At 46.0% G+C, this 27,748-nt stretch overlaps 1 protein-coding gene across 1 annotated transcript in view; it reads right to left on the reverse strand.

Annotated features, from left to right (window-relative positions):
* The window catches only part of LOC121001259 (cytochrome b5), a 35,808-nt gene extending 9,320 nt beyond the window's left edge, over positions 1–26,488 (reverse strand). The window contains exons 1-2 of the mRNA XM_040432250.1: positions 26,285–26,488; positions 10,294–10,422 (exon numbers count right to left, since the gene is read on the reverse strand). Of these exons, the coding sequence (XP_040288184.1) occupies positions 10,294–10,422; positions 26,285–26,407 (252 nt within the window). The 5' untranslated portion in view covers positions 26,408–26,488. The remainder of the gene's footprint in view (positions 1–10,293; positions 10,423–26,284) is intronic.
* Between the last annotated feature and the right edge of the window lie 1,260 nt (positions 26,489–27,748).

The raw sequence follows: 27,748 nt of genomic DNA on the forward strand, positions 1-27,748 counted from the left end.
AACCACTCAGATGCTATCCTTTGTCCTGCACTAAATTGCGCAGGGCAAAGGCATTTTTCTGGAAATCCGGTGACGTACCGGGGCTCTCCATGGGGCTGCCAGGAAGTCCAGTGACTTCACCTGCACTGATGGGCAGGATTTATTAAAAAATAAAGAGCCCGTGCCCTGCGCGATTTAGTGCAGGGCAAGGGAGCGCATCGGAGAACGAGATGCTCCGATGCTAGCCTCAGGGGGATGGGGGGCTGCCTGGGTGAAAATAAGGGTATGTCCGGGTTCAGCTCTGAACCCGGACAACTCCTTTAATACCTAACTATTTCCCCCCCCCTTAGGGGCTAGAACCTGGGATCTTTTAATCCCTTGTCCTATTCACTCTAATAGAGCTCTATTAGGGTGAATAGGATCTCACACTGTCCCTGCTGCCCTATGCATAGTGCACGCAGCAGCAGGAAGCCGACCATGTAAGCCAGGCCTTCAGTAGCGTCCTGGCTGCCATGGTAACCGATCAGAGCCCCAGTATTACACTGCTGGGGCTCTGATCAGAAGCTGCCACTGGACCACAAATGAGGAGAAGGGGAGGGGACCCTGTGACCACTGCCACCAATAATTTTAATACTGAGGGGGTTGAGGGGAGGGGGCACACTGCGCCACCAATGATTTTAATACTGAGGGGGTTGAGGGGAGGGGGTGCACTGCGCCACCAATGATAATTAACATTTAATACAGGGAGGCTGGTGCGGCACCTGAGGGGGTTAACTGCCGCTAATCGCAGTTCCTTGCCTGCACCCACCTCCTGGATTTGTATTGGGCTACTTTCACACCTGCGTTCGGTGCGGATCAGTCTTGTATCTGCACAGACGGATCTGCACCGATAATGCAAACGCTTGTATCCGTTCAGAACGGATCCGTTTGAATTATTCTTTAAAAAAAAAGTCTAAGTCAAAACGGATCCGTCCTGACTTACATTGAAAGTCAATGGGGGACGGATCAGTTTTCAATTGCACCATATTGCGTCAGTGAAAACGGATCCGTCCCCATTGACTTACATTGTAAGTCAGGACGGATACGTTTGACTCTGCATCGTCAGGCAGACACCAAAACTCGGAATGGAGGCGCAACGGAGCCAAACTGATGCATTCTGAATGGATCCTTATGTTATTCAGAATGCTTTGGCGCAAAACTGATCCGTTTTGGGCTGCTTGTGAGAGCCCTTAAACGGATCTCACAAGCGGACCCAGAAACACCAGTGTGAAAGTAGCGCGCTCCATGTTCTCTGATACTAGACTGCGCAATAGGGAAGCCTAGTATCGTAAAAAAGGAAAACGCCCGGTATCGAGGTCGATAACAGACAAAAGTATCGATTGGGTATCGAAAATTCAATACCCGAAACAACCCTAGTATCAGGATATGTAGGGCATAGTGCAGGGATCTAACTGCACTTACTATTTTTTCTGTGCGCCGCTCTGTTCACCCGATGTGGCCCCTATTGTATTCTCCCGCCTGGTATGCTAATTTTAGCATCGGTACAGGGAGGAGTAGACTGCCCTGTTTCTCAATGGGCATTTCCTTCTCCCTAGCTGTGACGCACTCCGCTGCAATTGGACAGCGCTACAGCCAGGGAGAAGGAGACGCCCATTGAGAAACAGGGCAGTCTCCTCCTCCTCCCTAAAATTAGCATACCAGGCGTGAGAATACAACGGGGGCCACAGCGGGACCAAAAGTTTGGACACACCACCTCATTCAAAGAGTTTTCTTTATTTTCATCACTATGAAAATTGTAGATTCACACTGAAGGCATCAAAACTATGAATTAACACATGTGGAATTATATACATAACAAACAAGTGTGAAACAACTGAAAATATGTCATATTCTAGGTTCTTCAAAGTAGCCACCTTTTGCTTTGATTACTGCTTTGCACACTCTTGATGAGCTTCAAGAGGTAGTCCCCTGAAATGGTTTTCACTTCACAGGTGTGCCCTGTCAGGTTTAATAAGTGGGATTTCTTGCCTTATAAATGGGGTTGGGACCATCAGTTGCGTTAAGGAGAAGTCAGGTGGATACACAGCCGATAACCCTACTGAATAGACTGTTAGAATTTGTATTATGGCAAGAAAAAAAGCAGCTAAGTAAAGAAAAACGAGTGGCCATCATTACTTTAAGAAATGAAGGTCAGTCAGTCAGCCGAAAAATTGGGAAAACTTTGAAAGTAAGGGCTATTTGACCATGAAGGAGAGTGATGGGGTGCTGCGCCAGATGACTGGCCTCCACAGTCACCGGACCTGAACCCAATCGAGATGGTTTGGGGTGAGCTGGACCGCAGAGTGAAGGCAAAAGGGCCAACAAGTGCTAAGCATCTCTGGGAACTCCTTCAAGTCTGTTGGAAGACTATTTCAGGGGACTACCTCTTGAAGCTCATCAAGAGAATGCCAAGAGTGTGCAAAGCAGTAATCAAAGCAAAAAAGGTGGCTACTTTGAAGAACCTAGAATATGACATTTTCAGTTGTTTCACACTTGTTTGTTATGTATATAATTCCACGTGTGTTAATTCATAGTTTTGATGCCTTCATAGTCATGAAAATAAAGAAAACTCTTGGAATGAGAAGGTGTGTCCAAACTTTCGGTCTGTACTGTATCCTGATACTTAGTTTATGTCTGGACCCATGAAAGGCCCTCTTTAAAAGCAGAAATGCCCAACCTGTGGATCTCCAACTGTTGCAAAACTACAACTTCCAGCATGCCCAGACAGCCTACAGCATGGTGGGAGTTGTAGTTTTACAACAACTGGAGGCTGCAGGTTGAGCATCCCTGCTTTAACTCCTTAAGGCCCGGGCTCATTTTCACCTTAAGGACCAGGCCATTTTTTGACCAGTGTCACTTTATGTGGTGATAACTTTAAAACGCTTTGACTTATCCAGGCCATTCTGAGACTGTTTTTTCGTCACATATTGTACTTGATGACACTGGTAAAATGGAGTTAAAAAAATTCATTTTTATAAAAAAAAAAAAAAAAAAGTACCAAAAATTTTGAAAAATTAGCAAATTTGAAGGTTTCAATTTCTCTACTTTTATAATACCTAGTAATACCTCCAAAAATAGTTATTATTTTACATTCCCCATATGTCTACTTCATGTTTGGATCATTTTGGGAATGACATTTTATTTTTTGGGGATGTTACAAGGCTTAGAAGCAAATCTTGAAATTTTTCAGAAATTTCAAAAAAAAAAAAAAACTTTTTAAAAAGGACCAGTTCAGGTCTGAAGTCACTTTGGTGGGTTTTCTATTATATAAGCCTCACATTCTAGAAACTACACCCCTCAAGGTATTCAAAACTGATTTTACAAACGTAGTTAACCCTTTAGGTGTTCCACAAGAGTTATTGGCAAATGGAGATGAAATTTCAGAATTAAAATTTTTGGGCAAATTTTCCATTTTAATCCATTTTTTCCCAGTAACAAAGCAAGGGTTAACAGCCAAACAAAACGCTATATTTATTGACCCAATTCTGTAGTTTGCAGAAACACCGCATATGTGGCCGTAAACTACTGTACGGGCACACGGTAGGGCGTAGAGGGAAAAGGTGCGCCATGTGGTTTTTGGAAGGCAAATTTTGCTGGACTGGTTTATTATTACAGGGTAATAAATATTAAGTTTTGTTTGGCTGTTAACCCTTGCTTTGTTACTGGAAAAAACTGTTTAAAAATGGAAAATTTGCCCAAAAATTGCTGTTTTGGCACCGTTTATTTTTCTCTGACCGTGTTATCTGAGGGGTTAGGTCATGGGGTATTTTTATAGAGCAAATTCTTACGGACTCAGCGATACCCAATATGTCTACTTTTTATTTATTTAAGTTTTACACTATTTTATCCTTTTAAAAAAATAAAATAAAAAATAAAAACCTTTTAGTATCTTCATAGTCTAAAAGTCAGTTTTTTTTTTTAAAAGCTTTTAGCCGATCTTAGGTAGGGGCACATTTTTTGCAGAATGAGAGGACGGTTTTATTGGCACTATTTTGGGGGGCATATGACTTTTTGATCGCTTGCTATTACACCATTTGTGAAGGTGACAAAAAAAAAAAAACACTTTTTTTGCATCGATTATTTTTTTTTTTACAGTGTTAATCTAAGTAGTTAGGTCATGGGGTATTTTTATAGAGCAGATTCTTACGGACGTGGCGATACCCAATAGGTCTACTTTTTTAATTTATTTTAGTTTTACAAAATAATATTTTTGAAATTTTTTTTTTTTTAGTTTTAGTGTCTCATGTCTGAGAACCAGTTTTTTATTCGATTGTCAGTGGCTAAATTGGGGAAGAGGAATATAAATGTAGTACTCCATGGAGTGTGGTACTCCCTGAAGCAACCAATAATGCAGAGGCCCGGATGATCGGGGCACGTGTCACACCGAGTAGTGGTGTCCTTCCGTATCCCCCCCTCCTGTGACACACTCTGCACCTTTTTTGGTCCGTCCCTTCTTTCCAGTATGGGGGACCACACCTGGAAAGTGTTGGCCAAGGATGAACCTGGCGCCTCCAGTTCCCGAGGTACTCCGGCCTGCTCTTTCCCGGTCAGAAAAGATCAGGTCATTGAGGACTGCCCCATAGAACTGAAGGAATTTCCCTGTGTTGCCAGCGCTCCGGGACAGCACAAAAGAGTTGTACAAGGAAACCTGCACCAAGTAGACCGTAACTTTTTTGTACCATGCCCGGGTTTTGCGCATGGCATTATATGGCTTGAGGACGCGATCAATGTCGACAATACAATCGGGTTTGAGGACCGTTGCCGCGGTACCTCGCACAGGGACAGGGGTGATGCAGTTACCGTGAATTGTGGACAGTACAAGGACATCCCTCTTGTCCTTATATCTGACCAGCAACAGGTTTCCACTGGTAAGGGCACGGGTCTCACCCCTGGGGATAGGTACCAGGAGGGGGTGGGTAGGGAGGCCGCATTGATTTTTCCGCACGGTCCCACAAGCAGACGTGGATCTGTCGACGAGGGACTGGAACAAGGGGATACTAGTATAAAAATTATTCACGTACAGGTGGTAACTAGGGATCGACCGATTATCGGTTTGGCCGATATTATCGGCCGATATTGAGGATTTTGAATGTTATCGGTATCGGCATCTATTTTGCCGATATACCGATAACGTATGGGGAACACAGAACGCGCTGCTCTCAGCTCGTTCTGTGTTCCCTCCGCAGCACAGGGGAGAAGGAAGCAGTGTCTCCTCCCCCTGTGCTGTTGCTGCTGCCGCCAATGACAGAAGACAAGAGGAGGGGAGGGGCTGTGGCCGCTGCGCCACCAATGAAGATAAGCCTTTCATTCATTCATATACAGGAGGCGGGAGCTGGCTGCAGAATCACATAGTTAACTCCTCAGGTGCCACGGATCGCAGCTACCGCTCATAGAGGTCGGGAGCCGGCTATGTGATTCTGCAGCCAGCTCCCGCCTCCTGTATATGAATGATTGAGAGACTTATCTTCATTGGTGGCGCAGTGCGCCCCCCCCCCCCCCCCCAAGCCCCCCAGTATTAATCATTGGTGGCGCAGTGCGCCCCCACCCCAATCCCGGCCAATAGTAAAAACATTGGTGGCGCAGGCTGTGTAAGCCTGGGGCTCCGATCGGTTACCATGGCAGCCAGGACGCTATTGAAGCCCTGGCTGCCATGGTAAGCTCCATGCTGCTGTGTGCACAAAGCACAGAGCAGCAGGGACAGTGTGAGATCCTATTCACCCTGATAGAGATCTATCAGGGGGAATAGGACAAGGGTTCTAGTCCCTAAGGGGGCTAAAAGTTAGTAAAAAAAAAAAAAAAAAAAAAACACAACACACAAAAATATTAAGTATAAATGAAAAAGACTTATAAAAAAAAAAAAAAATACACATTAACAATAAACATATTAATTTTCAGCAGATTTGTGTAGGAATTTTTTTTTTTTTCTCAAAAATGAAAATTCCCAGAATATCGGTATAAATTATCGGCTATCGGCCTGAAAGTTCACAAATTATCGGTATCAGTCCTAAAAAAAATCAATATCGGTCGATCCCTAGTGGTAACCCTTATCTAGCAGTGGGTGCATAAGGTACCACACAAGTTTCCCGCTAACACCCAGAGTGGGGGGACATTCTGGGGGTTGAATATGGGAATCTCGCCCCTCGTACACACTAAACTTGTAAGTGTAACCGGAGGTACTCACAAAGTTTGTAGAGCTTCACGCCATACCTCGCCCGCTTATAGGGAACATACTGGCGGAAAATGAGTCTCCCCTTGAAAGCAATGACAGACTCATCAACCGCGACCTCGCAAATGTGGCCCTAAAGTGATCGATGACCGGCCTGAATTTATACAGGCGGTCATAGGAAGGATCACCTTGGGGGAAAGGGGGGGGGGGGGGGGGACACACATGCTGCATTATCTGCATAATGCAGGCATTTCCGGATGGCCTCAAACCGGGAACGTGTCATGGCCGTACTGTAAAGTGGGGTCTGGTAGAGGACGTCCCAACTCCAGTAACGCCTGACACTAGGTTTCTTGACTAGGCCCATGTGCAGCACGAGGCCCCAAAATGTCCTCATCTCAGCTGCACTGACCGGAGTCCAGCCACCGGCCCTAGCCAAAAAGGAGCCTAGGTGTTGAGCAACGAACTGTTGGGCGTACAGGTTCGTTTGCTCCACCATCAGATTTACAAAGTGGTCACTGAAAAAAAGACTAAAGTAGTCGTATTCAGTGAAGCCCACTGTGGAAATCTGGATTCCTGGTTAGCCTACAAAATCAGGAATCGCAGGCTCAAAATGCTCTGGGGTACACCATGCAAGTTCACCGGTAGGGGGCTCCGATGGACTTAACTGGTGGGCTGGAAAACTAGTACGAGCCCCAGAGCAGCTCGTACAAGGGTGGGCCACAGGGTCCCAAGCATGGCGGTCCCCTGGCTCCGCCTGGCGGCATCTCCGCCGCCTTGGGGGCTCATTATCATCGCTAGATGAGGACGCGGATGACAAAAAGGAAAGTAGGGTCATTCTCGTCCTCACTAGGGCTCTCAGACTCTGAGGCAAACTGGGCGTATGCCTCCTCGGCCGAGAACATCCGGTGGGCCATAGGGGAGTGTGTGTGTGCGCGTGTTAAACTTTATTTGGTGTGCTTGTGTGTGGGGGCACGGGTGTTCGCGGACTTACCCTAAACCTAACAGACAAAAAAAAAGTGAAAAAAAATATATATATTAAAACTCGCTGATCAACTGTCCGAAGTTGATCAGCGGTGGGGTGTGCGATGCGCTAACAGTGGCCGGACGCCAAGAGTGCCGGCCACAGTCAGCGTACGCAGGGAAAAAAATGCTTGACCCCAAAAAAAGTTGTGGGGGGCAGTTGGGCAAGCTGCAGCACCCCAGGGGGGGGGGGGGGGGGGTTCTAGGGTCACACACTGTGCTGTGGACCCCAGACACCCGATTTAGGGTGATGCAATCAAAAAAATAAATTTTTTCTCCACTAACTTTCCTGGAATATCCCTGCCTAACCTAACCTGTCCCTAAATACCTTGGTGAAGGTGAAGGGGTGCTGGCACTGATGATCCGTGCAGCGCTCCTCTCTCCTCGGCTCCAGTACACAAAACGAGGAGGAGAGGAGCGTTGCAGTAATTTGAATTGCCCGCCCGCCCCTGCAACCATCGGAAACGGGGTTATCGGAAATGCTATGGGGGGGGGGGGGGGGGGGTAGGTACGTCATGTGTCCAGAACAGGTTAAAGGCTCTCTTATAATTCAGTCTTATTCATATACTTGTGGCATCATCTAAAAATTATAAATTCTCACACTAGTGGTTTAGTAGTTGTGGCCGTCATGCACTGACTTCTGCGTAAAACTGCAGGTAATCTGAAGAAGCAAGAAACCTGCAGCCTGAAGCAGTGGTTAGACAGGAGGTGTATCTCAGACTACCTCAGGATCCCATAGGTATTGTAGCAAAGCTGTAGTTACAGATCCCAGCTCTGCCTCAATGCACAGGACTTAAAGGGAACCTGTCCAACTTTATGCTGACATCACTAAGGGCAGCATAAAATAGTGACAGAAATGCTGATTTCAGCGGCGTGTCACTCATCAGCTAAAAGTAAGTGGCTGCTCAGAACCAGCATCATAATGATTGCAGCACAGGCCTGGAAAAGAATCACATCTACCTGAGAAGAGTCCTGGTTATTCCTAATCTCCTGCACTCTCACCCATCTGCTGATGGTTGGCAGTTCTCTCCTAGAGAGAAAGGGAGAAAACTAGGTAGAAGACTGTCAGTCATCAGCAGGGAGAGCAGTGATTTATGAATAACCATGACTCTTCAGGGGGCCGGGACGCTTTTCCAGGCCAAATCTGCAATGATTGTGCAGATTGGGCCTGGAATGACAGACTGCTGAAATCAACTCTCCTGCCTGTACTTTATTCCACCGTTAGTATGGGCAGCATAAAGTTGATGACAGGTTCTCTTTAAGCAGCAGCCAGGCAGCAAGAATTGAGGCAAGTAAATAGCAGGTAAGTTTCACCTGCACTTAATAAAATACTCAGGAAAACGTAAGGGATCCCCTTGGAAATGCATCAATTTCTGCAATGATTACAAATAAATTATAATTAGACCACAAACTGAAGTCACAATTCAAGTCAAACACAAGAGAGGCTGGGTTGCATCTGGGACAGGATAGCCTGTTAGTGATGGCCACACTGCTTACTTTGTCTTTTTCCCAAAGCAACCAATCACAGCACAGATTACATTTTTTGAGAGAGTGCTGCGATTGGTTGCTAAGGGCAACAAACACCACCCCCTCCCCCAAATTTCCCCCATTGAGCAAACATCCACAGTACAGGTGGATACAATAAATTAACTTTTGTGTTAAATGGCTCCTTCAAAAAGGTATTTCAATTAAGGAAATGAGATTGGAAGTGTAGAGTCAACTGGTGCATGGAAACCCAGGTCACTGACTAATTTGTTCTTCTCAAGAATAATTAGTGTGAACCCCACTTTGACGCAAACAACCTTCAGAAGACATGTTATAGAGACACATGAAGCTATAATAAGCCCTCAAAGGCAATGCCAGATATCTGAATGTACATCAGTTCACGGTTAGATAAATTATCTATACAAGGCTAAAATTCAGGACCATTTCTACCATCCCTAGGAATGGAGGTCATGTTAAGATCATTTCAAGACCACAAGGGGCAATCTTAAAAGAAAGGACTCTATGATAATGGCAAAAGACCTACAGAAGACTCAACCTACAAAAAAAAAAAAAAAACATCTGTTCATGTATCCACTGAACAAAAATGGTGTTCAGGGAAGGACAGGACGGAGGAGGTCGCTGTTGTCCAAAAACATCATCGTGACAGTCTCAAGTTTGCCCGAGACCACCTAGATATTCCAGAATGCTTCTGGGAAAATGTTCTATGAACAACTGAGACAAAACTTGACTTTTTAGCACAAAAAAATGCTCAAAGTTATATTTGGAGAAAAAAAATAAAAAGACAGTACATAAACACCAAAGCCTCATCTCTATTGCGAGTTATGGTAGAGGGAGCATCACGGTTTGAAGCTACTTTGATGCCTCAGGGCCAGGGCACCTGTATCAAAACTTTACAGGTGAATGTAAGGACAGGACAGCAGTCCATGACCTCAACCTGAGGAGACATTGAGTAATACAACATAATGAGCCAAAGCACACAACTAAACCAACTGAAGCATGGTTGAAAATAAAAACTTTTGAAATGGCCACTTCAAAGTCCTGACCTATCAAGATGTTGTGACGTGACCGAAGGGAGCTAGGCATCCCAGAAATACAGATTAAGGCTACATGCACACGACTATGTGTTTTGCGGTCCGCAAAGAAAAAAATATAAAAAAGGACAAGGAAACAAATAACGTTCGTGTGCATGTAGCCCGACTGAAACTCATTTGCAGGGAGGAATGGTACAACATTCATCCTCAACATTGAGTAAATCTCATTTGCACCTACAGAAAAGGTTTGGTGTTGGTGATTTACAGGTTTATAAAGATTTAAAGGTTCACTTTATCTCCCTGTACTTTGGATGTTCATTCAGCGTGTTCAATAAAAGAGGTGTTATTAGTTTTTGTGATTTTTGCCAATATTTCAGAGCAAGCAGTATTCCATTGTCTCTTTAGGCCCATGTATATTTGATTACGATAATTCCTCTCTCACCAATAAGAACATCGCTTTTTAACTAGTTGAGGGAATCTCATCGTCCTTCGGCCATTATCTTATAAAGCTGCACATAAACAATGCCCTCATATAATATAAAGGTCACTCACTGGATGAAGTTCTCCTATTATAAATTCTTTAGACATGTTTCTGGCATCTGTAGAGTGTCCAATGTCTTCGAATGTCTCTGTGGCATCCCCTCCGGCCTGTTCTCGGAGAACCTCTTCACCGCCAGGATGCTGCAAAGCAACACATCACAATTAACTTTCTTTTCATGTCACATTGAAGAAATGGGGCGTTGTAGCCAGGAAAACTCAGAGGCATATTCTACAGAACCATGGGTGGGAGATTAATAAACAAAATAATCCACTTTTTCCTTCAGAATGGTCCACAAATGTAATGATAATCATACATGGTTGTCATTAACAGTCATCAGCCTGCGGCCATCTGCAGTGCCTGTCTGACCTCAAGTATAAAAGGTGGGACCCCCAAGAAAATGTAACGTTCATATTGTTCTGCTCGAATGCCTCCATTCAGCGCACAGTATGCGTTTCCTACTATTATAAAGTGCTTTGTTCCTGACCAGCTTGACAACACGCGGTGCAGCTATTCTTCTCCGCTCTCAGTAATTATGTCCGGCACGGAAGGGGTTGGCTGCTTATTAGCATCTGCACATAAAATGAGGTTATGCAGATCACCGATTAATATTTTCTCTCATCATCCCAGAAGCATAAGAGGCCATCACGTGATCACACCTTCTACAAGATCCTCAGGTGTCTGTCAGAGGCACCCCACCGGAATATAGTGTATCCGAAAGATTAATACAGCCGAAATAAAAAAACACACATCCTACCTCTCTAATTCTAAAACATTAGTCAGTCAGAGAGGTGTACAGAAGCCACGCTTAGGTCCTAGAGACCTTTGAACTTCACATGTCAGAGGCCTAAGGCTCCATTCACCCGTCAGCAAATGGGTCCGCATCCGTTCCGCAATTTTGCGGAACGGGTGCAGATCCATTCATTTTCTATGGGGACGGAATGGATGCGGACAGCACACAGTGTGCTGTCCGCATTTGCGGAGCGCGGCCCAGATCTTCGGCTCCGCAAAAGATAGAACATGTCCTATTCTTGTCTGCAGCTGCGGACAAGAATAGGCATTTCTATAGGGGTGCCGGGCAGGTGTGTTGCGGATCCACAACACACCACGGACGTGTGAATGGAGCCTAACACCCCTCTACCAGAACTCATGCACACTACGACCTGTTCAGGAGGGGTCAGGACGAATAGTCATTTTGGCTGACTGCTATCTAAATCTGATTTGCGCCTATGAAACTGGCTGACCTGTGCATATGCACTTGATAGCTGAAGATGTCTGTGGTGTTCATATGTGCCAGCATTGCTGAGAAAAATTCTATTTTAATGTATGCAAATGAGCCTTTAGGAGCAACGGGGGGAGTTGCTGTTACACCTAGAGCAGGCATGGCCAACCTGTGGCTCTCCAGCCGTTATAAAACTACAACTCCCACCATGCCCTGCTGTAGGCTGATAGCTATAGGCAGTTGGAGAGCCTCTGGTTGGCCATCCCTGACCGAGAGGCTCTCCAACTCCCACTCCCCATACACTTTGACCAGGCCAAGCACGATGATGTTTTTACGGCCCGGCCCTGTCAAAGTGCAGAAGGCATGGCAGTTGCAGACAGACCAGAGAGTCTGTAAGAATAATGGCAACGCCCTCGTTGCTCCTAGAGGCTCATTTGCATATATTAAAACATCATATTTCTCAGCAATTCAGGCACATAGGAACATGGGACCAACACAGATGCCTTCAGCTGCAGAGCTCCCTTGCAACAGGTCAGCCAGTCTCATAGGTACAAATCTGCAGAAAGATGCCCTTTAAAGGGGCTGTGCAATGAAAAACAAACATTCTACATTTTTCAAACCAGCACCCGGATCTGAATACTTTTGTAATTGAAAGCAATTAAAAATTTATGGTAGGCACTGAGCTATTCAATAAAACCAATCTGTATCATGCCACCCACTGTTTATTTTTTTCCCCTTATTTTTTGTCCACCTCACCGAGGTGGTCGCATGTGCTCAGTTTATATCCATAACTGTCACCAGCCCTATCTTCTGTTAGACATTATGGCAGTTACAGCTTTTAAAGGGAACCTGTCATCAACTTTGTGCTGCCCATACTAATGGCGGAATAAAGTACAGACAGGAGAGTTGATTTCAGCGGTCTGTCATTTAAAAGTAAGTGGTTGCCGAGAAGCAACATCACAATCATTGCAGACTGGGCCTGGAAAAGAGTCATGGCCCCCTGAGAAGAGTCATGGTTATTCATGAAGTCCTGCTCTCCTGCCCACCTGCTGATGACTGACAGTCTTCTGCCTAGTTTTCTCCCTTTCTCTCTAGGAGAGAACTGCCAATCATCAGCAGATGGGTGAGTGCAGGAGATTATGTATAACCAGGACTCCTCTCAGGTAGATGTGACTCTTTTCCAGGCCTGGGCTGCAATGATTATGATGCTGGTTCTCAGCAACCACTTACTTTTAGCTCATGAGTGACACACCGCTGACACCAGCATTTCTGTCACCATTTTATGCTGCCCTCAGTGAGATTAGTATAAAGTTGATGACAGGTTCCCTTTAAACAGGAATAATATAGGATTAGAAGAATCTAGACTAGAGTCATAAGAATTAGATGCTCCAGAAGTGTTATTACATGGGGAATGCAAGCACATATTAAGACAGACATGTCAGGAGTGGCGACAGGTCTTCTCTAAATGGAACCTGTCACCACAAAATGCAGTGCAATCTGCAGGCGGCATGTTACAGAGAAGGGAAGCCGAGAAGGTTGATATATAGTATATGGGAAGAGATTCAGCAAGTCTGTAATTTATACATTTATATATCTGCTTTTTCTAGTTTAAGACCACCCCTGTGAACAGCGTGCACGGGGAAGGTGTTATCAATGAACAACAGCAATCCCTGTATAAGGGTCCATTCACGCGTCCGTAAGTGTTCTGCGGATCCGCAAAACACGGACACTGGCAATGTGCTTTCCGCAATTTGCAGACCGCAAATCGCCGGCACTATAAAAGAAAATGCCTAATCTTGTCCGAAATTGCGGACAAGAATAGGACATGTTCTATTTTTTTGCAGAAACGGAAGCAAGGATGCGGAAGTGAGGATCCGCAAATGCGGTCAGCACATTCCGGCCCCATTGAAAATGAATGGGTCTGCACCCATTCCGCAAAATTGCGGAACAGATGCGGACCCATTTTGCGGGCGTGTGAATGGACCCTTAAAGCAGCATTCACACATACGTGGATTTTCACGGACCACGGGCCGTGAAAACCCGTCCTGCCAAGTGCACGGCATCATTGGTTGCTATTACGCAGTTCGCTTTGTGCCACTGTACAGTAATACACTCATATGATCTATACGAGTGCGTTATTCTCATAGCAACCAATGACGCCATGCGCTCAGGACGGGTTTTCACGGACCTTGGTCCGTGAAAATCCACGTATGTGTGAATGCGGCGTAAGTGTGTATGCAGACAAAGCTGTCAGTCACAGACAACTGTCTACTCTTTTTTTTTTTCTTCAATTGTCAGTTTCTCTCTACCTGGAGTCTCATCATCCAGCAGAGCTGCCTGCTCAGTCTGTTGTAGGGTTGTTTCAGGTATCGAATTTTCGATACCCAATTGATACTTTTGTCTGGTATTGACCTCAATACCGGGATTTGCCTTTTTCGATACTAGGCTTCGTTATTGCGCAGTCTAGTATCACAGAAAATGGAGTGCGTTGCTCTCAGCCACTGCCACCAATGAGGGGGCGCAGGAAAATAAACAGTAGGTGGCACGATACTGATTTGTTTTATTGAATAGTTCAGTGGCTACCATACATTTTTTATTGCATGCAATTACAAAAGTATTCAGATCCGTGTGCTGGTTTGAAAAATGTAGAATGTTTTTCATTGCACAGCCCCTTTAAAGGGCATCTTTCTGCAGATTTGTACCTATGAGACTGCCTGAAAGTAAACGTTTAATACAAATCCAGGAGGCGGGTGCTGGCGGGTAGCTGCGATCAGCAGCAGTTAACCCCTCAGGTGCCGCCTCCTGTATTAAATGTTAATCATTGGGGGCACAGTGCGCCCCCACCCGCCAGTATTAAAATAATTGGTGGCAGTGGCCACAGCGTCCCCTCCCCTCCTCCTTATTGGTGGCAGTTCTGATGGGAGACCCAGCAGTGTAATCCTGGGGCTCCGATCAGTTACCATGGCAGCCAGGGCGCTTCTGAAGCCCTGGCTGCCATGGTAACCTCCCTGCTGCTGTGTGCACAAAGCCCAGGGCAGCAGGGGGAGTGTGAGATTCTATTAGAGCTCTATGAGTGTGAATAGGACAAGGGATTAAAAGATCCCAGGTTCTAGCCCCTAAGTATATTAAAAAAAAAACAAAAACAAAAAAAACACCCCTTTCCCAATTCTACATATAAAATATATAAACAATAAGTAAACATGACATATCGCCACATCCGAAGAAAAAAAAAAACAAAAACAAAAAAAAACACGGCCTATGCGCTGAACGCCGTAACAAAAAAATAAAAAACTGCACGAGTCTCAATTATTTTTTTTTCACCTTGTCCCCCCCAAAAAATAGGATACAATTGTTCTATTATGGGCCGGACGTTCCATTAAAGGGCTTCTGTCAGCCCACTAAATAGTTTTTGTTTTTTTTGTTTAATAATAATCCCTACACTGCGATCTCTGCATACATAAGTACAATAATAATTTTCGTTCAGTAGAATTTGATAAAATGCTATTTTTATAATATGTAAATTACCTTGCTACCAGCAAGTAGGGCGTTTTTCACAGAAGCCCCGTTCACTTATGGGGCCAGGGCTGTGTGAAAAACGCAGAATATAGAACATGCTGCGTTTCACGCAGAACTGATGCGTAAAAAAAAAAAAGGCTCATGTACACAGAGCCATTGAAATGAATGCGTCAGGATTCAGTGTTGGTGCTATGCATTTACGTCACGCGATGCACCTGCGCGGAAAACTCGCGCGTGTGAAAGAGGCCTTAGTCTGTTCTTTGAACTCTTTACAGCTCGACTCTCGTCACAATGATAAAAATATGGGTTAAATGTTACTGCAGATTGTTGGGAAGGAAGCGTTCATGTGGAATTACACTGCCTGATTTTCAGGCAGATTATCAGGAATGACTGTTCCTGCGAACGTTTGTCCCTGACATTCTGCTCATCTAAATGTGCCACCGAACACCCGATGAATGAGCAAAACTCTCGTTCATCGGGTGATCCTGTCACTCGTGCTGGCACATCAATCATCGTTTCTGGGCAGCAGATCGTGTGGTCTAAACAGCAATCTGCAGCCCAGAAACAATGATTCTGTATGGGGGACGAGCGATTGCAAGTGATCCCTCGTCCTCATACTGTGAAGGAAATCACTGCATATAAATGCAGAGGTCTCCTTCACCGAACGAGCAACTGACTGTCAGGTCATAGAAACAGTCATCAGTATGCAGAAGGCATGGGGAGCAGTGAGTGAAGCTCTGAGCTGGCTGTACTCACCGCTCCTTTGTCTTCTTTCAGGCGCCGCACTGCAAATGTCTTGACTGCGTACAGCGTCAGCACGTAGGTGTGCACTATGATTAAACGCTGCATGACTTCAGATCACAATGAACATGGACCAGAAAAAAGACGAGGGAGCGGTGAGTGACAGTGTGGTCCGAAGCAGGAGAGGAAAGTTCTTTTTTTTTTTTTGCATGATGGAGCTAAGGGGGTTGATCTGAAGAGGAATGGGGGAATCTGATAGAGATCTGATGAAAAATATTGTTTTCCTATTTTCCTCCTCTAAAACCTAGGTCCATCACATGACTAAGTGTTTTGCGGACTGCAAATTGCAGATCAACAAAACACGGATATCGGCCGGGTGCCTTTCCGCATTTTGTGGACCGCACATGGTTTGGCGCAAGAGAATACCTATTCTTGTCCACGGTTGCAGAAAAGAATAGGACATACTCTATATTTTTTGTGGGGCTGCGGAATGGAACAACGGAGGCGGACAGCACACGGTGTGCTTTCCGCATCTTTTGCAGCCCCATTGAAATGAATAGGTCCACACCCGTTCCTCAAAATTACAGAAGGAATGCGGATCCATTTATACAGTCGTGTGAATGCACGCTTATGGAGTGAAAAATACTGTATATATGTAGCCTATTACTCTTACTAAGGATCTGTATAGGTGTTTTTGTTTCAAGTGTATGTTTTGGGTTGTTAAAGGGCAATATCTAATATGTATTATGTTAACCATCTCTAGACACATTAGTCCAGTCCATCTTTGGCAGGACCAGCTGACGATCTAAGGGTCCATTCACACGACTAAGTGTTTTGCAGTCCGCAAAACACGGGTACTGGCCGTGTGCATTCTGCGTTTTGCGGAACGCACATGGACAGCCTTATGACAAATACCTATTCCTGCCTGCGATTGCAGACAAGAATAGGACATGCTCTCTCTTTTGTGGCCCATTGAAAGCAATGGGTGTGCACCCATTTCTGTAAAATTGCGGAAGGGATGCGGACCCAGAAATATGGTCGTGTGAATGGACCCTAATGTGTATGGGGAGCTACCCCCTGACAGATGTTATCAGAGGAGAAAAGGGTTGGGTGAAATCAATTTTTTGCCTGATCCTTTTGTTCTCCACTGCCAGAGGTGTATGCCCACAGCGTTCTCCTCTCCCTCTGAAAATACACACACACAGTCAGGAGCATTCAGCCGACAGCTACTGAAGGCGCATGGGCACCTTTAGATTATTAGGGTACCCTGCTAAAGGGGCAGCTGCTCAAACAGCAGTCAGCTAGGATTATTTGGGGTAGAATATGCAAAAAAACTCTAGATATGACCAAACCTATCTAAACAGCATTTGAGTATTCGTGCCAAGGACTGAAAAATGAATAGGACCTCAAACTATAAATTGGCATAAAGAAGTATAGTTATTACCCAACAATACAAGAAGTAATCCTGTAATAAAATCTGTGCCGCACAGAATGTATAACCACAAAGACCGGGTGTAAAATACCAGCGGGGATCACATGGAAACACTTCAATCTAGAACCTGTTCTTATCAATGCACTCCAGAAACCAATATCTTAAAACCTCTCCATTTGTAAAGAGCAACTGAGAAAATATCTGCTCTGTAGACGGCACTAGGGATTATATGTGCTACGTGACTCAGCAAAGCTGAAGCCAAGAGAGAAAAGAAAGAATTCAGAATACACAGGCAGATTAGGCAACCTTCAGCCCCGTCCCTGTCCTCCGCTACACCCTTGAACTGCAGATAAAGGAGTCAAAGAGCAAAAGGTTTTCAAGGGCTTCTGAAAGGTTACATATTTTAACACGTCACTGTCAGCAACCTTCAGCACTCCAGATGTGGTGAAACTACAACTCCCAGCATGCTTCATCCACTTCTATGGGAGTTCTGAGCTAAGCAAGTGTGCACGATGGAAGTCGTAGTTCCACCATAGATGGGGTTGCTGATCCTCCGATTTTAGAGGTCTGTCACTTCTGAGCTGGCAGGCAGTACTTTTAGGGTGGCTGCACACAATGTGGTTTACGTGCATTTTTCCATGCAGAAAAACCGCCGTGTAAAACGGTGTCAGCAAACTGTACGAGATTAGACCAATGTCACACACACTTTCCTTTATTCTTAGGAGCCGAAACCGACCTGCTGCGCGGATTTTGCAATTCGTAGCAAGTCAATTGTTCTTGCATTTTTTCTTGTGCAGACTTCACCCTTTTCAATGGAAGGGTGCGATCGGCAAAAGATCTAAAATCTGCACTAAAAACCTAAAAAAAAGAAAAAAAAAGAAAGAAAAAAACTCCATCAATAGTGCGGATTTGTGCGCAGATTTCATATGGATTTTCTGCACGGTGTGCAGCCACCCTTAGCCCTCCTGCTACCACACTTTGCATGTACTGTACCACATGTGCAAGTGGCCTTCGAGTATTGACAGGCTGAACCCACCCACCCACAGGAGGGGAAGGCCGGGGACAGCGATCCTCATCAGGCTCATCTCCCCCGGAGCCCTAGCGTGCACTGTGGGGATCGGCCAGCTCTGAAATCTGAGGGTCTGTCCTCAATGAGGTGACAGGTTCCCTTTTACACTGATTAGCCAAGCTGGCCGATTAATAGACAGAACATGGGCACTCAGCTTCTGGGTCCTAGCTTCCTTTATAAATGAAAGCTGTGTGGCAGGGACAGATCCATCGCACAATGGACCCCACTGATTTAGCCGTAGGAAGTACTTTTCCCATCTAAACAGACCGCAGTATACTTTCACACTAGAGTTTTTCCTGGATCCGGCAGGGTTCAGCAAAAACGCTTCCGTTACTGATAATACAACCATCTGCATCTGTTATGAACGGATCCGTTTGTATTATCGTTAACATTGCCAAGACGGGTCTGTCATGAACGCCATCGAAAGTCAATGGGAGAAGGATCCGTTTTCTATTGTGTCAGAGAAAAAGGATCCGTCCCCATTGACTTGCATGGTGGGTCATGACGGATCTGTCTTGCTCCGCATCTCATGACTGAAAAAAACCAAAACAACTGCAGCATGTTGTGGTGTGGTATGAATGCAACGGAATCATTTTGGACCACTCCGTTCCGTTTTGTCCCCATTGACAATGAATGGGGACAAAACGGAAACGTTTTTTTCCGGTATTGAGACCCTATGACTGCTCTCAATACCGGAAAATATTAAAGCTAGTGTGAAAGTAGCCTTATATTATCAGGCACTCCCGCTCCCCCATCCCACTGATTATAATGGGGTTTTTGTTGGGTTTCAGCACTTTATGGCAAATAGTAGTACAGTACGCTGCACTATTGTGTCTGGTATTATTAACAGAATCTGAACAAACCCTTACTCTAAGGCCATATTCACATATCTGTGTTCCAGACATGTTATCTGTCCGTTATTAGGCTACTTTCACACCTGCGTTAGGTGCGGATCCGTCTGCTATCTGCACAGACGGATCCGCACCTATAATGCAAACGATTGTATCCGTTCAGAACGGATCCGTTTGCATTATGAAGAACAAAGTCAAAACGGATCCGTCCTGACATACATTGAAAGTCAATGGGGGACGGATCAGTTTTCAATTGCACCATAATGTGTCAGTGAAAACAGATCCGCTCCTATTGACTTACATTGTAAGTCAGGACGGATCCGTTTGGCTCCGCATCGTCAGGCAGACGCCAAAACGCGGAATGGGAGGCGCAACAGAGCCAAACTGATGCATTCTGAACGGATCCTCATCCATTCAGAATGCATTGGGGCTGAACTGATCCGTTTTGAACCGTTTGTGAGATCCCTGAAACGGGGAAAAAGCTGAAAGTAGCCTTACTGTGCATCATCACCCAGCTGTGGGTTTAACGGACCTGAGCTCACAGCAATATGTATTCCTACGATGGTGCGAGTCCAGGTCAGTTAAACCCGCAGTTGGGACGTGACACACAAGCAATAAGGACAGATAACACGTCCAAAACATGGATGTGTGAATCCAGCCTTTTTTAAACAAATAATGGGGAACCTATTTTAATATATTAGCTATAAAATTCGTTCACACTTCATTTGTTCGTAAAAGGTGAATTTCGTTATGGATTCAGTTACCACGGACCAGAACGCAATTCTATGACAGAATGCACAATGGAATGCCTTTAGTCCTCTCCAGCATAACGGAAACAGGACGGATCCGTTTTGCAGCCCATAGACTTCTATTATGACGGAATGAATAACAGAATGCCTCTAAAAGGCATTCCGTCATAGAATTGCGTTGTGGTCTGTGACAACGGAATCCATAGCGCAATTCCCCTTTTACAAACAAAATATGAAATTCGCTCAGCTCTAATATTAACCCCTTAATAAACAGGCCTTACTGACAGCATTGTTTTTTTCTTCTCTGCATTTCCGAAGCCACAACTTATTTTTTTCACCGATGTGGCTGTTTGAGGCCTCGTTTTATGCTGGAGAAATAATTTTTTGGGTGTAGTTTATATAATTTTCTTTTGTTGTGGAAATACAGAAAAATTCAAGTTTCATGTGATATAACCAGATAATTAAATTCTTCAGTTTATTACAGTTGCATTGGTACCTTACATATGTATTTTTTATATAATGTGTGCATAACTAAGCGTATTTCACACTAAATAATAGCAATTTTTGAAATCACTAACATTTTTTTTTTTTTTATTTCATTACCACTACCGTATGCTAATACATTACGCTCCGTGTCGGTATGACACAGGCTGTTGTTAGAACAACATTAGCGTGCCCTAACAGCTGGCTAACTAAGCAGATAGCCCTGGGGCCCGTCACAAGAACTCAGGACTGACTGCAGATCGCGCCTCCTGTCTCCGATGAGGTCACCATGAAACCCAGTGATGCAAACGCATGGGGAGTCCCATTTGATCATGCAGAGGAGCTGTCCTCCAAACTCAGCTGTGAAAAGGGGCTAAGGGCCCATCCTGTTACTAACAGACGCTTCTAAGCGTTAGAGCGCACCAGGAGCCGTTTACCCCCTCAACTGCAGCGACGCCAAGATTGTGGAGGGTCATTAAGAAGTTAATAGGCAAGCATCAGGATCTAGATGTTGAGACCTCTGCAGCCAGAGCTCCTAGGGACATGAAATAATGGTTACAGGACGTTCCAGCCTTGCGTTTCTCCCACAAGAGAGACTTGACACACAGTAAGCCTCCTGAAATCTGCTGTCCCAAGGACATTACACAATAGTCATGCGTATTCGTTTATGAACAGGAGAAACTCGCTCTAATCCCAGCATAAGAACCTGGCCTCACCTAGGTGTGGAGTCACGATGAACAAGCCTAGATCACCTTTGTACAGGATTCAATGTTTGCACACCATGAACTGGTGCAAGTCACGGTCAAATCAGATTAAACTTTGAAGTTATACTCGAATGAATCCAAAACATGAAGTACATTGAACCCTGGTCGAATACACAGGAGGGGAACATTGTTGTCATGTTAAACCAGAATTTAATGTGTGTGTCTTCAAGAGGAATAAAACCGGGCATCATTACTTTTATGAAGAAATATAAAGCAAAGTACAAAAGCATTTTATCCAATTGGTATATAAGCAACCATGGCACGCCACTTACACAAGTCTGCTTATGGGGCATGATGATATGACACTTCTAGCACCTTGTAAGCCAGTTAGAGGTATAGATCAAGCTTTATATACAGAAAATGGAGTGCTCCCACATGTGAACAGAGCCCATCATGTTCTCTGGCAATTAGGATGACCTGGTGTTGTCCAAAGCCAAGAGTATGGCCTCTTTCACACTTGCGTTGTCCGGATCCGGCGTGTACTCCACTTGCCGGAATTACACGCCGGATCCGGAAAAACGCAAGTGTACTGAAAGCATTTGAAGACGGAGCCGTCTTCAAATTGCGTTCAGTGTTAATATGGCAGCCAGGACGCTATTAAAGTCCTGGTTGCCATAGTAGGAGCGGGGGAGCAGTATACTTACAGTCCGTGCGGCTCCCGGGGCGCTCCAGAATGACGTCAGAGCTCCCCATGCGCATGGATGACGTGATCCATGCGCTTGGGGCGAGCTGACGTCACTCTGGAGCGCCCCGGGAGCCGCACGGACGGTAAGTATACTGCTCCCCCGCTCCCCACTACACTTTACCATGGCTGCCAGGACATTAGCGTCCCGGCAGCCATGGTAACCATTCAGAAAAAGCTAAATGTCGGGTCCGGCAATGCGCCGAAACGACGTTTAGCTTAAGGCCGGATGCGGATCAATGCCTTTCAATGGGCATTAATTCCGGATCCGGCCTTGCGGCAAGTCTTCAGGATTTTTGGCCGGAGCAAAAAGCGCAGCATGCTGCGGTATTTTCTCCGGCCAAAAAACGTTCCGTTCCGGAACTGAAGACATCCTGATGCATCCTGAACAGATTTCACTCCATTCAGAATGCATGGGGATAATCCTGATCAGGATTCTTCCGGCATAGAGCCCCGACGACGGAACTCTATGCCGGAAGACAAGAACGCAGGTGTGAAAGAGCCCTAAGATTTGGCAAAGATACAGGACATTTAAAGGGAGTCTGTCAGCAGATTTGTCAATGGGATGGGGCACATAAATACATACCTATGGGCTGGCATGCTGCAGTGCCTCCGGCTCAATTCTCCTCAGCCCCCTGCTGTGAGTGACGGCTGCCGCGGTCTCCAGGTTGGCTACAGCCATCAGTCCCAGCAGAGCGGAACGGCACTGCAGCCCGCGGGCCCACCTCGGAGACACTTCCAATGCAGTTGCCTCACCAATGTCTATCAGTAGTTTTGCATAAACAAAACTGCTGACAAACTCTAATTTGTCCAGGCTATTCTACGGAGTGGTGAATCTGACGAAAAAAAATGTGAACATCTCTAATAAAACTTGGTATGATTGGCTATCATGGCATATGAAACATAAAAAAAGTTACAGCCAGTTCATATGGTGTTTTTTGCTATCGGAATTTGGCGTACACACCAAGCCAAAATTCTGTGGCACACACACATGGCGTCTGCCTCCCATTGTTTTTAAAGGGCGGTAGCCCTGAAGTTCATAGGCCAGCGGTTTAAAGCTGGGACCATGCCAAGAAAGGACATTTGAGCCAAGTAGTGAGCTGGACCGCGGACTCTAAAGACTGCAGAAACTCAAGCCCATTAGGTTCCTCACCCCCCTTCAAACCCCTTGGATTCCTCCTTCAGGGGAGAGCCAGACCTCTGAGGCTCTTGGCCAACACCTGTGGTGGCAGCTCAGGTGGAAGCCAGGGCACGATGGGCCCTTTCTTGACCCTTGCAGGTGCCTTCTGGCTCGGAGGGTTGTAAATGGTTTATAGGGGGGACCCATCTCTTAAGGAGAGGATCTGCATAGGCCGCATTCTGGGGCACTCTGTGTGGCACGCTGCATGTTTTGTTGCAACGGGTGAAGAAAGTCACATTCCTCGGTCTATCAAACTAAAAAAAGTAGACGATACAAACCGCAGATCCACTTAATGTGGCCGACAGACGATTAAATGTACTCAAGATATATATTAAAAAACAAAACAAAAAACACACGTGCACTCAAAGTGAATGTGTTCTTGGAACCATGAAAAGCCTGCTACAGGTAGAGGATGCATGAGGTCGGGAAGAGCAGTGCAGAATAGCTTTTTAAAGGTGATGGCATCCTGAGAAGATATTCTGTCATTTTCGGATCATTGGGTTCCAATGGATGAGCCATCAATATTAGATTGTGGGGTCCCACTCCCGAAACTCTCTCCGATTAGTTAGTTAATCACCAATAGCTCCGATTCCGGAAACAGGCACTGCAACTACACAGCTCCATCCAGTGCCTAGTGGCCAGAGCTGGTTACTGCAGTCCTGCTGCCATTCACTTAGATCAGCGCTGCAGTAACCAGCTCTGGCCACTATGCAGTTCCAGCACCAAAGCTATTGCTGGACGGCTGATTGGTGGGGGTGCAAGTGTCAGACCACACAGGTTTGGCATTGATTGCCTGTCCTGAGGATATAAAAAATAAAATAAAAAAAATCTTTAATAAACATTAAGTTTTAATTCATCGGTTAATAAAAGTTTCTAAGCCTAAAGGGAATTTTCTACGCCGAAATTTCACCAAAACCATCCGGCGACCACGTCCTCTCTGCCTCCCATACATCTCAATGCCCTTTTACTGCGGCATTAAGCAGGCGCTCCGCAATGACATTCATGGGAGGCAGAGAGGACAGGGCTACCAGACAGTTTTTAGCAAAATTTTGGCGCGGCTGTCCGTGTCTTGTGAACGGCCCCTAAGCCTTGTGATGTCTCTAAGCAAACTCTGCAGCGGTGTGAAAGCATGACTAGTCCAGCCTCAGAATATAAACCATAGGCAGGGGCCTATGGATGGCCAGACAGTGTTCATACACTGCGTGGACCTATCCAATGGGGAGGCAGATTCCTTAAAGGGAACCCGTCACCTCAAAAAAACACTGCGTGTAGCCAGCGGTGTGTTTCTGATGAAGCCTTTCTTCCTGAAGGACGATGCAGCAAAAGTACTGAAAACTTTGTTTTATCCCCTGCCCCCGGCGCGCTTCTCCACACATGCTTGAAGTCAGGGGCAGCGGCCTCCTTGCTTCAAGTCACGGTAACCACGCCCCCTTCGCTGTGACTGACGGCGCTTATGCAGAGAGTTCGGCAAAGCCAGCCAAACTGCCAGCCGCCAGTCACAGTGAAGGGGGAGTAGTTACGGTGACGTGAAGCAAGGAGGCCGCTGCCCCCTTCACTTCAAGCATGTGTGGGGAGAAGCGCGCCGGCAGGGGATTAAAGAACACTTTCAGTACTTTTGCTGCATCGGCCTTCAGGAAGAAAGGCATCATCAGAAACACACTGCTGGCTACACGCAGGTACTGCTGGCGGCTTGGGGTGGTTTTGGGAGGTGACAGGTTCCCTTTAAAATGGAAGGAAACAGGCGCTCTAAATACATTCATTATGACCCACACACCAGAAACTGGCAAAAAACAAACCAAAAAAAAAAAAACACACACTATTGTGCCTAAATTTATGTGCGGCGTTCCTACACTGATCTTGACACTTTCTAAGGCTACTTTCACACTAGGGTTAATATTTTCCGGTATTGAGATCCGTCATAGGGTCTCAATACTGGAAGAAAAACACTTCCGTTTTGTCCTCATTCATCGTCAACGGGGACAAAACGTAACTGAACAGAACGGAGTGCTCCAAACAGCGTCGGCTCCGGCACATTCACTATCATTTATGACCCTAAAAAAAGCTGCACCTCTACATGAAGTAAGTGGATCCTCTGGCGGTGCAGGGGATTGCACCAGAATTCTGGCTAAAAAGTCACAAATTTTGGCACTCACCATTTTTTACACATCTGCAACTATTCCCTATTTTACGCCACTTTCAAGAAGTGGAGAGGTCAGAGAACTCCACTGTAAGTCTTTAATAAGTTGCAGGGTCCCCACTCTTCCCCCGGGGAGGATTCAGAGCGCCACTACATCTAGCAAACAACGAGCAGCACTTGATAAAGCTAGCGGATTCAAAAGACTGACGGGGGACATTTATCATCCCCTATGGCCCTGAAAAACGGATGCAAAAAAGTCGCAAAGTTTGGCGCACGCTGTCGTCACGCAAAATTGTACAACTTTCAGAGTCTCAGACACCGCTCATCACTTTTCAAACCGGTGGGTGGTGTGGAGGGGGGCGGCCAGTCACATTTACTGTCCTCTACGGCAGGAACGTGGCACAGAGTATAGCGCACATCTACACCACGTCGCTCGCTGCTGTAGATCTGCGCTTTGCTACACGGACCGGCAAAGATGCGACACATTATGAGGCCTGTTAATAATCGTGTGGCATCCGATGCCAGCGGAGAGAGATTAAGGCTACTTTCACACTCTGGGTTGGGTGCAGATCCGTCATGGATCTGCACAGACGGATCCGTTCAGATAACACGACCGCATCCATCCGTTCAGAACGGATGGCAGATTGTGTCAGAGAAAACGGATCCGTCCCCATTGACTTATATTATGTGCCAGGACGGATCCGTTTGGCTCAGTTTCGCCAGACGGACACCAAAACAAAAGCAGAATGGAGACGGAACGGAGGCAAACTGATGCATTCTGAGCGGATCCTTTGGACCGCTTGCGAGATCCCTGAACGGATCTTACAAACGGAAAGTCAAAACGCCAGTGTGAAAGTAGCCTAAGACCGCCCCGTAAACCGCCAGCCATGATAAGTGGCTCCCCCCCCCCCTCCCTTCAATAACTCCCCCGATCCAGGTCAGGTAGTAAAAGTAGCAAAACCAAATCTGTTAATATAATGTCTCTTAAGTAACAATGATGGGGATTTCAGTATCACCCCTATTCTCCACCCCACTACTTGCCTCTCCCTGGCAGTCATTTCTATGGGGGCAGACTAGTCGTCCTAGTACTACAGGGCCATATGACGGGAAGCCCCGGAATACGGAAGCGACCCGCTCCTTAGTCAGCCAGAGCCCTTCTCCACCCCGCGGCCCACTCACCTCCTCCAGGAACTTGGTGACATCAAACACCTTATGGTGGAGGATGATCCAGGTGCTCTTGCTGTTGTTGTGCTTCTGGATCTCCTCTAAGGTGTAGTACTTCACGTCTTTCTGGTCGGCCATAATGCCACAGAACACAGCAGCGCACTCCGCGAACACAGCCTGACTGCTCCTCACTGCTGGCTGCTCCCTCCTGCACCTCCGCTACTTGCCCCCTTAGCCTGAGGCGTCCTCTCATTGGTCCAAGCAAGGTCCCACAACACCCAATCAGGACAGGCGAAGCTCCTAGCTCTCCATTGGACGAGGAGAACGTGTCGGGACTGCTAATTGGTTGCCGTTGGGGCGGGAAAGTTTCAGTCAGTGTGAGGGGGTGACGCGATATCGTGGATTCGTGTGACGTGTCTGGCAGCTTTGCCTCCTGTCAGCCGGTCTCTCGCCTCCCTTCTGAGGCGTCCGAGTTCAGACTGAAGTTCATTGTCGCAGTGTAGTGATAGAATTGGGAGTAAGGGTCACACACACACACCAAAGCCGCTGTGAATGGTATACTTGAGTTGTCATAGCATTTGTGTCACCAGAGATAACCAGTATTTAGATAGCAGTGCATTCATAGAGCATCCTGTAAAGATAGTAATTAGAGATGAGTGTATTTCCCTCCCGTTTCTGTTATGCAGGAGGGTCCGCCCCTGCATAACGGAAACGGGACGGATCCGTTATGCAGGTCATAGACTTCTATTATGACGGAATGAATAACGGAATGCCTCTAAAGGCATTCCGTTATAGAATTGCGATATAGTCCGTGGTAAGACGAACAAAGTATGAACGAATTTCAAAATATGAAATTCACTCATCTCTAATAGTAATCATTTTAGGGGCATGTCAATACTTAGCTGCTAGTTTTGTAGTGCTAGTCACTATACTTTTTTAAGTTACAGCCATTAGAAACAGGCAGGGGTGCCCCACCAATGAGGGCATTGCCTCAGGCAGTACCAGGAAGAGGCAAGAGGGGGGCCATGGGCAATGAGCGCTTTCATAGTGGCAAAGGGGTTATATTAAGAAATGGAGGGGGGGCCTTTCAGTTTTTGCCTCAGGCAGCAGAAAGGCTAGGTGTACCCCTGGAAACAGGTCCTAGTATTACCTAATAACTACATATATCTGCATCTCTTCCTCCTGAAATCACATCAAAATCCATTGAACATTGTATCAGTCAATGGGAGCCAGCCAGGGGCATAGCTATAGTGTTTGCAGAGGTAACAGTCGCTACCAGGCTTAGACCCTTGTGCCACATAAGAAGACACCTGTATTAGACTACATGCACACGAACGTGGTTTGGTTACGCATCTGAGCCGCATTTTTTGCGGCTCGGGTGCGGATCTATTCACTTCAATGGGGCTGCAAAAGATGCGGACAGCACTCCGTGTGATGTCCGCATCCGTTGCTCCGTTCCGTAGCCCCGCAAAAAAAACT

This window comes from Bufo bufo, chromosome 5 (assembly GCF_905171765.1).
Source record: "Bufo bufo chromosome 5, aBufBuf1.1, whole genome shotgun sequence".
NCBI classification, from domain to species: Eukaryota; Metazoa; Chordata; class Amphibia; order Anura; family Bufonidae; genus Bufo; species Bufo bufo.